Source organism: Populus euphratica, unplaced genomic scaffold (assembly GCF_000495115.2).
Source record: "Populus euphratica unplaced genomic scaffold, PopEup_1.0 scaffold387.1, whole genome shotgun sequence".
Lineage (NCBI taxonomy): Eukaryota > Viridiplantae > Streptophyta > Magnoliopsida > Malpighiales > Salicaceae > Populus > Populus euphratica.
In genome coordinates, this window is record NW_011500277.1 from 12,998 (window position 1) to 24,288 (window position 11,291).

An 11,291-nucleotide genomic window follows, 5' to 3' on the forward strand; every position below is an offset into this window, starting at 1 on the left:
AGTCGACCTCTGTGTATTTCAACGCGTGGTAACACACAATCCCTCTGTATATTTTATGCACACTAATTAGATGGCTATCACTCACGTCTTACTTAGTCCTCACATGTAACATGGATAATGATAAAGGCGGAGGAAGCATATAAAACAACAAACAAGCAAAAAAAATTAAAATTGATGAACGAAAAGGTTGTAGACCCAAACTCTCTGTAATAAAGTCCCATTAAGTATGCTTTATTAAGAGGACCAATGCTAGCACCTCCTTAACTTTGTGGACATGCCAATAATTAGTTGATGGGAAAATGAACATGGCAGGATAACCGCCTAGAGGCAATTGCAGATGGCAATAGCGATCAACGCCATGATATAGACTGCCCATATAGCACATTTGATGCCAAGAGCGAATGGAGTTGCTATGGCGAAGGAAAACGTTGTGGCCGCTAGGAAGAAAGCAACTTTCTCCAACACTGTGGACGCAGTCGGAATCTTTTTGCCAATAAACTGTGAAACGAATAGAGAAGCAAAAATAGCTGCTATAGCTAAGGAGATCACATTGATGGAGTAGTGGATTTCAGATTCAGCAACCTGTCCGTACTGAATCGTGATTTGAATTGCTGCTGTGAAGCACAAACTCAGGAGTGTCTTCCTTAATTCGGTTTCCAAGTCCGGCTTCGCGTCAAGAACATTGTTTCGCAGTGATTCGTTGATGGTTAGAGGCAGTCGCCCTCCTGGTGGTGATTTTGGAGAAGGTGGATGCCCCGCTTGTGGAGATTGTGATTCTGAGGTGGTATTAGAAGAACAAGGAAGGGGTTGCGATGATTGCGATCCCAGGTCGTCAATATTAGGAGGAGAAGCTGGCAATTTTGATGGCAGCAGTGATGTTATGAGGTGCAAGAGTCGGTACAGAGATTCTGCAACCCAAAGAGAGAAATGAAAAAATAAATCAGACTTCATTGGCACATAGACTTACATGAAATAAACACGTGGAAATTTAATTATCAACAAAACTTGCATGATAAACCTGAATAAAACAGACTTAATACCATCAGGTTGTATTAATTGGTAAGGAGCTTGGATGAGATAAGAGATTCAGATACAAAGTAGTATAAGATTTCTTACCCATGATCTTCATCTTCATTCCACCAATCTTGATCTTTCCTGAGCATCAACAAGAAGAAAACCAATAACAAAGAATATCAGAGATTAATGACGGTCATCGTAGAAAAAGCGGCAAATGTAAAAAAGAAACGATGGAACGGCAGAAACAAAGGATCACTAACCCATAATTGTAGAGCAACCTAGACACGCAGTAAGAGAGTTGAAGTAGAGAAGACAACAAGTGAAGCTATTGCTTGTAGATGACGGATATTTATAGCGCGTTTTTTTTTTTTGACGTACACGGGTTGAGTGGGCCCACTTACACTGTAGATATTTTGAATTCATGTCTTCTCTCAAAGGCGTCACTCCCTAGATAGGCGTCACTCCCTAGATCTTAGAGAAAAACTTTTCAACGCAAGAAAAAACTTTTGAGGGCACTACACGCGCACCATTCATGTCTTCTCTCAAAGGCCTCACTCCCTAGGTCTTAGAGAAAAACTTTTCAACGCAAGAAAAAACTTTTGAGGACGCACTATTTATGTCTTCTCTCAAAGGCCTCACTCCCTGGGTTTCAGAGAAAAAGTTTCAACGCAAGAAAAAACTTTTGATTAGAAACGGGTTTTTTTAGAAACGGGTTTTTTTGAGATTCAACCAGCTAGGCCCTAAAAACCTTTTCTCAACAGTTTCTACACATGAAAAAACTTACGAGGGAACAACACGCGCACCATTCATGTCTTCTCTCAAAGGTCTCACTCCCTGGGTCTCAGAGAAAAACTTTTTAACGCAAGAAAAAACTTTTGAGGGCACTACACGCGCACCATTCATGTCTTCTCTCAAAGGCCTCACTCCCTGGGTCTTAGAGAAAAACTTTTCAACGCAAGAAAAAACTTTTGAGGGCGCACTGTTCATGTCTTCTCTCAAAGGCCTCACTCCCTGGGTTTCAAAGAAAAAGTTTCAACGCAAGAAAAAACTTTTGATTAGAAACGGGTTTTTTTAATAACGATTAGAACGAGTTTTTTTTGGAAACGGGTTTTTTTGAGATACTTAAATTATGTATACTCATTTGTTTCTTGTATACTCTGTGCTTATCAATTCTGTATAAAATTATGCAACTGGTTTCTCCATCATGAAGAAGAAGAAAAGAAGTTAAAATCTATTGATCCCATTTATTTTTTCATGACAGAACAAAGTTATAAATAGATAGCAAAGATAAAAAACAGTCTAGTTCATGACTGGGTGTTTGTTTGGATTGGTGAGTTCAAGACGAACTTCATCTTTCTTGTGGCGCTGCAATGAACTTTATCTTCATGAAACAAGAAATACCAGATGAGAAGAAAGAAGAAAAGGGGAGGAAATAAAGAAGAAGATAAAACGCTGATGTTTCTTGAGTTCATGACTTGTTTTGTAGGTGCAGTCTAGTGCTGCGCTGCAGCCTTGAGAACACCTTAATAATCCAGAGCTTTTCAGCATTGAAGAACTCCTACACCTCAGATTTGTTTCCATTATTTATTTATAGATAAGCTGACCATCTCCTTGTCAGCATTTGAAGCAGGTCCCAGTATGGCTTTCGATTCTCCAGTTTCCTGTTAAGAGACAATCAAGAAAGCTATATAATATACTACAATGTTTAATCTGGGCTCAATTATAGGATAAATTTGATGTTAAGAAATGCACCTTTTCATCAGTCTCACATATTTCCACTAAGTCACCCACTGGGCTAAGCATATTCCATCCCAAGATATTATTTGGATTTGAACCATCAGCATTTGAAGCTGATGGAGAGTTGCCAGAATTAGGCATCAGTGTGATATCAGACATCTCAGCAGCGGTAACTTCAGAAACAACATCAGCCACATTTAAATCCATTCCACAAACTATCCATGAATTCCTACAGCTCTTCTGCAAGGCAGATAGTATTTTATTCACCAAAAGTTGTTTTTCTGAAATTTCTCTCATTTTTGAAGGGAGAAAAAATTCTAACATGTAATCCATACTGCTCCTGCAAGTGCTTCTTAGCTTGATTGCAACAGCACCATGAAGGCCAAACTCCCATGCTTCATAAACAAATGGATAATCAGCTGGATCGAGTTCAGAGACATCGGGGACAAAATAAATATCTGATAGAAGGGCTTTTCCAGCAACACCTTGCCCTTCCTCAATATCAAATTCTGCACATATCTCAACAAATTCTGTTGCTCCTAAATCATTGACGTAGCAAGCAGTATCCTCAACGCGTAGAACGTTTTTTCCCTCATAATTTTTGGCAGGATCTCTGCCATCCGATATCCATGTTAGTGCCAGGGGCAGCTTATATACATGACACACATATTCCAATATGTCAAATATCTCAGCTGAAGCAGCAATCTCATTGATTGAGGGGCACTGCAAAAACCGTAGAAGCAATCTCATTCATCGAGGAGAATTGTAAGAATTGTAGCAGGATATAACAGAATTTAGAAAAATTAAGAGACAATCAAACTCTTTATGTATGAAAGAAATACTAAAGAATTGAGTATCCTATTAATTTCCCCAGACATCTATATAAACAAATAGCAATCTGATAAAAAGCATGCAGGAAAATACAGGACGGGGTACCTCTGAAGACCACACATTTCCTTCTCTCATGATAGTAGGATCACCTTCTTCCTCGCATTTATTTTGTATTATGCTAAGATCATTGAACTCTAGACCTAACAACATGGATTCTGGACTGCCCACGTTCTCCTTGTTGTCCGATCCTGCATGATTAGCATTTCACCATGTTATAGACTAATATATAATCATTCTTGAACTCTTATTTAATAGTTTAAGCTTTATGAATTGAGATATTTCAGAGTCTATTTCAGAGTTTTAATGGTCAAATAATTACAAGTAAACCTCACATTCCCTCTAATTAAATTAATAAAATACGCAAAATACAAGGACAAAGAGCTTTACAGGATTGTGAGAGAAGACCTTCCTCAATACACATGAATGAATAGTTGCTAACCTCAAATATATTTTTCCAACTGACATTTATATAATTGCGTTAATTTGTAGTGAAAAATAACCAATAGTAATAATCATCATAGTAAAGAAATATGGGTGTTTGATATCATTTTTTCGAAACAAAAAAAAAATGTTTCGTATTTCTTGTTTTAAGAGAAACAAAGAGTGGAATGAGATTGTTCAGTACCTCCATCAGACTGAGCAAGTTCGGGTTTCCATGCTGATGTGATAACTAGAGGGACAGTGTATCGACGTAGGAAGGGACATCCATTCTTGCCTTCTATAGTGTATTGAGTCAAGTCACTGAAAAGAAAACCCCTTATATGATTGAACCACTGGCGAACAGGATGAAATCCTGAACGACGCAGCTGATCTCGCCACCAAGCCTGTGTTTCATGCCTCTCAGCATGCTGGATGTCCTCTCGCGCCACCACATTAGTGATCTGCCGCCTAAAATCCATCTCCCACGATATCTTGTTTTCGAGATCATATTCGGTCGTATCTTTCTCTATGGAGTCAAATACGCTGGAGTAGTATGGGAATGATTGGGCAAGTCGGTCCAAGATATCAGGACTGTTGTGGTTGGCTTCCTGTTCCACAATTACCATGATTTCTGGTCTGAGTTCCTTCAGTTTTGACAAAACCTTCTCGAGTGCACCGGGCACTAAGATCAATTTGTGAAGTTCAAACTCCCATTTCACAACTATCGCCTCGTCCTCGCTTGTTCTTTTGAGATTGAGAGTGGATTCAACAATACCTGCTGCAGTATTGGCAAATACATGGTCTAATTTGAAATCTGTCAGGCGAAGTGTTTTAGCCTCTGCAGCTAGGACGCGATCCATTTCTTGGAGGTACTCTTCGTTGTTTGACAGTTTAGGTCTGATATTTGTTACTTGGAAAGACAGTCCACTGCCTACCTGCTTCACTAGATCACGCATCAAATCTCGAATCATCATATTGAATTCCATATTAGAGAAGTTGATAACATGGACTTTCTTTTTTCCAACAACGGCATCAAGGATGGAATGGTGGCTGCTTTTCTATGCAAACCATACGAAAGGAAGAAATCGCCAGCACCTGATGTAATATGAATCCGTGGAAGGTGCTAATGGAGTAGGATTTCGAGGATACAGTTTGTAGAGTCTCCGAATGAGCGCTTCAGCATAGAATCTGACAAGTTTTCTTGTTGCTGTGCTGGTATTCGCATCATTTAGGCGTTTAATCTCCTTGAAAACTGTCTCTGCAAGATTCAGATCACCATCTTCAATCGCCTTAGCAGAGTCTAACAGTTTGTTGAGAAGAAGAGTGGCCATTTTGAGCAACAAAGCAATAAAAAATGACTCTCAATGAACTGAATGACTTTACTCTAGTAGATGGGCGATGATCATGGGAAACAAGTGACCATTTTAAGCAGAGAAGATCAGCCCAAAAATGTCATTCTAGATATCAATTTCCATTTTCTATTCAGCAGTTGCTTCCTTGAAATTTCCATATCAATTTGTTATTTGGATTCGATAGCTTACTTTAAGAAGCTAACAGAAGAAGATCAAGACCTAAAACGTATTAGGTAGTTAATCATTTTCTTAGAGTCTTAAATAAGATAGAAAGAGAAAAACAAAGGTTAGGTGAAGGCATGTTACGTTATCTTAGCATGCGTAGCAAATAATAAAAAAGAAGGATTCTGACTGGTTCTACAAAATTATATGGGGAAATCGCACTGATTCTTCTTCATGGCAATTTTTTTTTGAGTACCTTGCTTGAGTCTCTTTTCATTGACTCAGTCAGCCGGGGCTTCTTCCAATTCAAGGCCGCAAGAATGAAAATATGATCCTGTCAGTTGAAGAGACACTAAACTCAAAATTAATCAAACTGAAAGATTTTTCTAAATTATTAAATAATTTTTTTTATAATATTTTTTTAATAAATCAGATTTTATAAACAACCTGTAATCCAAAAAATAAAAAACTAGAAGAAAAGGTGAAAACACTATTCACCTAAACCCATTGCATTTTAGACGGAACAATGTTTTTACCTTCAATAATAGGCTAATGGTTGATGATAGAATCATCTTTGCAATGGGAATATCTCGGTATTTTTTTTAATTGATTAGAGACAGAATGAGTATTTTATTTTCTGATAATATAATAAATTTACATCATATTATCCTTAAAAGAAACAAAACTACGATTGCTGATTTTTTCCTTATCTACTTTAAACATAAACATGGATTCAAAAGGTGTTATATATGTCTAAAAATAAAAAAGGGATGTTGTTGCTTCCAAAAAGAAGTTTAGTTTCCGATCTAAGATTGGAAGAAGCAGCACGGGGCAAGGGTCATTTAAACTAGGCATGAACTAAAGGGGATGGCATCCTGACGTCCACCTTTGACAGAGGAAGAGTAACTCTCTTTGCAGGAATCATTCTCCTGCCATTACTAAAGGCTACCTCAAACCCTCGTGGATGACGTTCCTAGAACTTTATATGCGGAGGACATCGAGTTTGTTTCTCGTCTATAGCTAAGAGATTACATAGCTTAGATGTTTGATCAAGCTAGGTGTATCAGCCAAAAGACCTTGGACTTACAACCCCTCCCCCTTTTACATGTATATGATGAGGTATTCCTTTCCTCTTCAAGGATTCACGAGAGAAATGTTTAGATATTACCAACTAGATCTAGACTAGTTGTATCCTAATAAGCAGATCACTTCATCCGTCTTTAATAAATTTTATAGGCTCATCAGGATTGAACTTACAATCAATAGTTTTAGAAATTATTATTATTTAGTTGCTCGCATTAATGATAACAATAATATAAGTTGGTTTTTCACCTTCACTAACAGATCAATAGAAACCATGTAGGGAACTTTATGTGAAAAGCCTATGCATATCAAAAAATGATGGGGAAAATAGTTGACAATAAGATATGGTAAATCAGTAAATCCTAAAGGTGGAAAGCAGTAAATCTAGGGTTGTTTTCATAACTCAAATGTTCTTTCCCATGATGCAAATAACAATCCTTGTCTAAGCTCGAATAAAAAAAAACAAAAAGAAGAAAACGAAAAGAAAAGAAAAGAAAATATAGGTGTGTGTGTTTGTAAGATATTATTAGGCCATATTATAAAGTGTGCAACACTTCCTTAGTCTTTGTTATATTTGTAGCTAAGTTTATCATTGAAATTTTTTTTTATGACTAATGATTAAAAATAAAAATTTCAGCAAGGTTTATAGAAAAGAGTTTACAAATGAAGTCTTCATCTTTTATCATGGGTAGAGGTAAGGGTTAAAAAAGTCTTTATAACCCATCATTCTTACTATTTAATTTGGGGAGGACTAAGAAGTTATGCTTTTCTAATACCATTAAAACCTCCATGTGTCAAACATAAAAAATACCTCTCACATGGCATAATAACATGGCTCAAAATGAAGCATGACAAGATTGTCAAAGCCACTTGTAATTGAGCTCAGTGTTTAGCTGAGCTAAAAAATAATAGGTTTGATAATTCGTCAAACTGATATGTATGTAGGCTATGCATTTGGTAGATCTTAAGGATACTAGGTCTAACAACTTACCAGACTTGTATATATTGAAATTTAGTTTTAATTGAACCTATAATTATTTAAATCTGATAGCTCATCAAAGAATTTGGGTTTAATATTTAATTAAGTCGAATAATATTAAGTTATTACCTTGTTTCTCATTCATTTAAATAAGAATCTAAGTAAAAATAAAAACTTTACTAATTAAGAGATTTGAGATTTTCAATCAGCTCCTTTGATAGCAAATGAGAAGATCGAGAATTGAAACAATAATGAAAAACATCGTAGTTACAGGAAAACTACAAACTTATATTATTATTATTGTTATTGTTATTATTATTACTATTAAAAAAAAGGATTTGCTGAGTAATAAATAGACACTTGAAAGAACATGGTAAGGCTTTCACCTCGCGTTCCATTTCAATACGTTGCTTGAGTCACTTTTCATTGACTTAGTCAGCTGGAGGCTTCTTCCACTTAAAAGAATGAAAATATGATCTTGTGAATTTATTAAATAATTTTATTTAATAATTTAGTTATAATTATTAAACTCAAAATTAATCAAATCCAAAGATTTTTCCAATTTATTAAATAATTTAGTTATAATTTTTTTTTTTAAAAAATCAGATTTTAGAAATGAAAAACTACTCGCAAAAAAAAAACCTGAAAAAAAAGATGAAAATATTGTTCACTTATAGACATTGAAAAGAGTGTTTTCACTTTCTTGCTTTTTGAAAAAGAAAAACTGATAGGCTGATGGTTGAAAATAAGTTCATCTTTGCAATGAAAACATTTTGATATTTTTACATTAACTAGGGATAAAACAGGTATTTCATATTCTAATAGTATAATAAATTTACATCACTACTCTTGAAAAATAAATTATTAAGCTCACATTAAGGATTGCTTTTGTATTTATATATAAAATATGGATAAAAATAATTTGTTTACCCTTAAAATAAAAAACAATTTTAACTAACTTTCGGTAGCCTTTTTGTATTTTAATTAACTTCGTCAAAGTATTGCCACACCTCAGATGTCCTCCTTCGTTTGTTTCTACCGCTTGCATTCAAACGAGAACTATCCCTGCCGACCTCGTTATCAGGGCTTGGAGCTGCAGGTACAAATGCAGAATCTTGTTCCTCAACTTCCTGTCAGTTAATAGCCAAGTAGTAAGACAGTGACCACATGAAAACCAATCAGCGCTGCAAGAACAGCAAATGTAAGGTGTTGAGCACCTACCTGGCCACGAGCCTCCTGTATTTCCAAACCATCACTTGCCGGGTTAGAAATATTGCATAATTTCCTGACTTCACTTGAATTTAAATTGTAATTGCTGTCTGAAATACCTGCTGGTCTGACTTTACTTATCCCAACTTCCTCTATCCAAACTTCAGAGCTAAAATTAGCCCCACTTAATTCCTCGGAGTAGTCTTTCCATGACTTCCAGGGGTTCTTTTGCAAGGTAGATGTGATTTCATTTGAAGCTGCTCCACATGTAGGATTTTGTTCTCTGATTTCCTATGATTAGAAAACCAAGCTGAGGAAAGATATCTAATCGACTACATGTAAGAGAACTGTCGAGATGAAAGTCGATTTGTTAAGCTGAAGAAGAGTAAATATATGCATCATATTAAAAATTTTGTTCCTCAACCTAAGATTCTGAACATGCATGACGCAATGGCATGTTCTACAATGCATTCAAAAAATTTCAAAGCTATTGATCTTACCATGCCTTTTAAAATATGTCCCTTTCTTTCCAAAACGATATTTATTCTTTTAAAAAAGTTGTCCTTAATTAGGACACTTGATCTTTCATTAATTACTGGGTAGAAATAGAACACACGTTTAAAAATTATTACGAGTTCAGCAACTGGGATTCACTTCTTTCTAAGTGTTTTAATTTATCGAAAAAACCTGAAGGTAGTTATTAATTAAATCCTTCATTGTCTAAGCATCAATTATGGATTAATTGCAATCCGTTGGAGTTTGTTTTTGCTTGACGTGTTAGTTCTGTTTGGTTGTATGGTAATGTATGTTTGAAACTATAATTTATTTTAATTATAATTTTAAAAGTGTTTAATTAATTGATATATATATATATATATATATGTTATAGTTTTATATTGATTTCACTGAAAACTCTTTTTAAAAATATTTGTTATAAAAAAACTATAATTTATAACTTTTTTTAAAACTTACATTTTCAAATCATAACTACAAAAATTATCACAATACTAAACGTAACTTATAAATATTTTTAAAAAATAATTTTTCGTTTATATTATCCAAAAACAAGAAAAAAAACTTAATTCAAAAAAAATTCAAAATTTTTTCAGACCGCCAAAAACCCATAACCATTTCAATATCACAAAATATTAAGATGGGCCTTCAACCTTTGATGGGGTATATTTATTGGCTAAGAATGGATTTGATTGAACAATTTGATGGAGTCGGCCTACAGAGGCTTTATGTTGGGCCTCTGTCTCTGATTTGGATTAATTAATCTTCTTGGAAGAATTAAGTAACGCTGGCAAAACCCAATGATCGACAAATCTATTAATTGCTAGGTGCAATGGTGTTCATAAATAATTTAATATATTGAATTATAGCTTCTGCAATGTCTATAAATTCGTGTCCAGCATGTAAATAACTCCCTTTCCCTTGTTACTAATTTTCGGAACCATAATATGCTGCGTTTTGATCAAGAAAATGTTGTATTTATCAGCTTATTGAAGCTCCATTGTTTGTCCTTTATATTTAATGATGTATTTTTATCTTTAACATTTTCTTTTTAAATTAGGCTTAGAAGATATTGTTTTTTTGTTTAATAACGCATAGAGTTGAACCTATTGTTTAGAAGTCCATGGGTCTTTACAAAAACTAAGATCCTTCTATTTTTGTTCATTTGAAAAGAAAGTGCCATACTTCCGTTATGCTCAATTCTTCGTAATAAGCATAAATGCATGAACTATCCAGCCACTTTTTAATTAGGGGGTTTTATTAGTAAAATATTAATAGTAGTGCTCTTCCTAGAAAGTGTTATAATTAGATAAAATAAATCAACTCACTCGATCTGCCCGCCATCTTAATTATATTCACCAGAAAAAAAAAAGAATAAAAAAGTAATGTCAACGTCTAAAATAAAAAATTAAAAAGAAATGCCTAGACAGAGAGACCTGGAGAGTTTAAAGCAAAAATTAAAAAGAAATGTACTAAAAAATAATCGAGCTGAATTGATTGTTGACAGAGTTAATCTGCTTTTATTGATATTAATACAACGTTGGACAGTGGAAGTAATGACAGATAACCATCAAATTTTGCATTTCAGAACTACCTAGAGGCAAGTGCAGATAGCAATAGTGATCAACGACATGATGTAGACTGCCCATATAGCACATTTGATGCCAATGGGGAATGGAGTTGCCATGGCGAAGAAAAACGTTGTGGCCGCTAGGAAGAACGCAACTTTCTCCAGCACCTTGGATGCAGTCGGAATCTTTTTTCCAATAAACGGTGAGACGAATAGAGAAGCAAAGATAGCTACAGCAGCCAAGGATATCAAAATGATGGGGTAGTGGGTTTCAGATTCAGCAGCCTGTTTGTACTGAATTGTGATTTGAATTGCTGCTGTGAATTGTGATTTGAATTGCTGCTGTGAAGCACAAAGT

At 35.0% G+C, this 11,291-nt stretch overlaps 2 protein-coding genes across 2 annotated transcripts; both read right to left on the bottom strand.

Moving 5' to 3' along the window:
* Positions 1-316: 316 nt before the first annotated feature.
* On the bottom strand, positions 317-1,320 carry LOC105113070 (uncharacterized). Its single transcript, XM_011009073.1, has 4 exons — positions 1,278-1,320; positions 1,117-1,155; positions 770-908; positions 317-736 (listed from the first exon to the last, which is right to left on the bottom strand). Exons 1-4 carry the CDS (start codon positions 1,279-1,281, stop codon positions 322-324), a joined length of 597 nt encoding a protein of 198 aa, XP_011007375.1. The 5' UTR covers positions 1,282-1,320; the 3' UTR covers positions 317-321.
* Positions 1,321-2,238: 918 nt separating this feature from the next.
* LOC105113069 (uncharacterized) lies at positions 2,239-3,069 on the bottom strand. The gene is made up of 2 exons (XM_011009072.1): positions 2,770-3,069; positions 2,239-2,678 (listed from the first exon to the last, which is right to left on the bottom strand). Exons 1-2 carry the CDS (start codon positions 3,049-3,051, stop codon positions 2,598-2,600), a joined length of 363 nt encoding a protein of 120 aa, XP_011007374.1. The 5' UTR covers positions 3,052-3,069; the 3' UTR covers positions 2,239-2,597.
* Between the last annotated feature and the right edge of the window lie 8,222 nt (positions 3,070-11,291).

Excerpts from the sequence above, each read along its gene's own strand:
- LOC105113070 (XM_011009073.1), bottom strand. Across the intron at positions 909-1,116 it reads AATGAAGATGAAGATCATGG|AATCTCTGTACCGACTCTTG; the intron begins GTAAGAAATCTT and ends TTTGGGTTGCAG. Across the intron at positions 737-769 it reads AATACCACCTCAGAATCACA|ATCACCACCAGGAGGGCGAC; the intron begins ATCTCCACAAGC and ends ACCTTCTCCAAA.
- LOC105113069 (XM_011009072.1), bottom strand. The coding sequence starts at position 3,051 with ATGAGAGAAATTTCAGAAAAACAACTTTTGGTGAATAAAATACTATCT. Across the intron at positions 2,679-2,769 it reads TATGTGAGACTGATGAAAAG|GAAACTGGAGAATCGAAAGC; the intron begins GTGCATTTCTTA and ends GTCTCTTAACAG.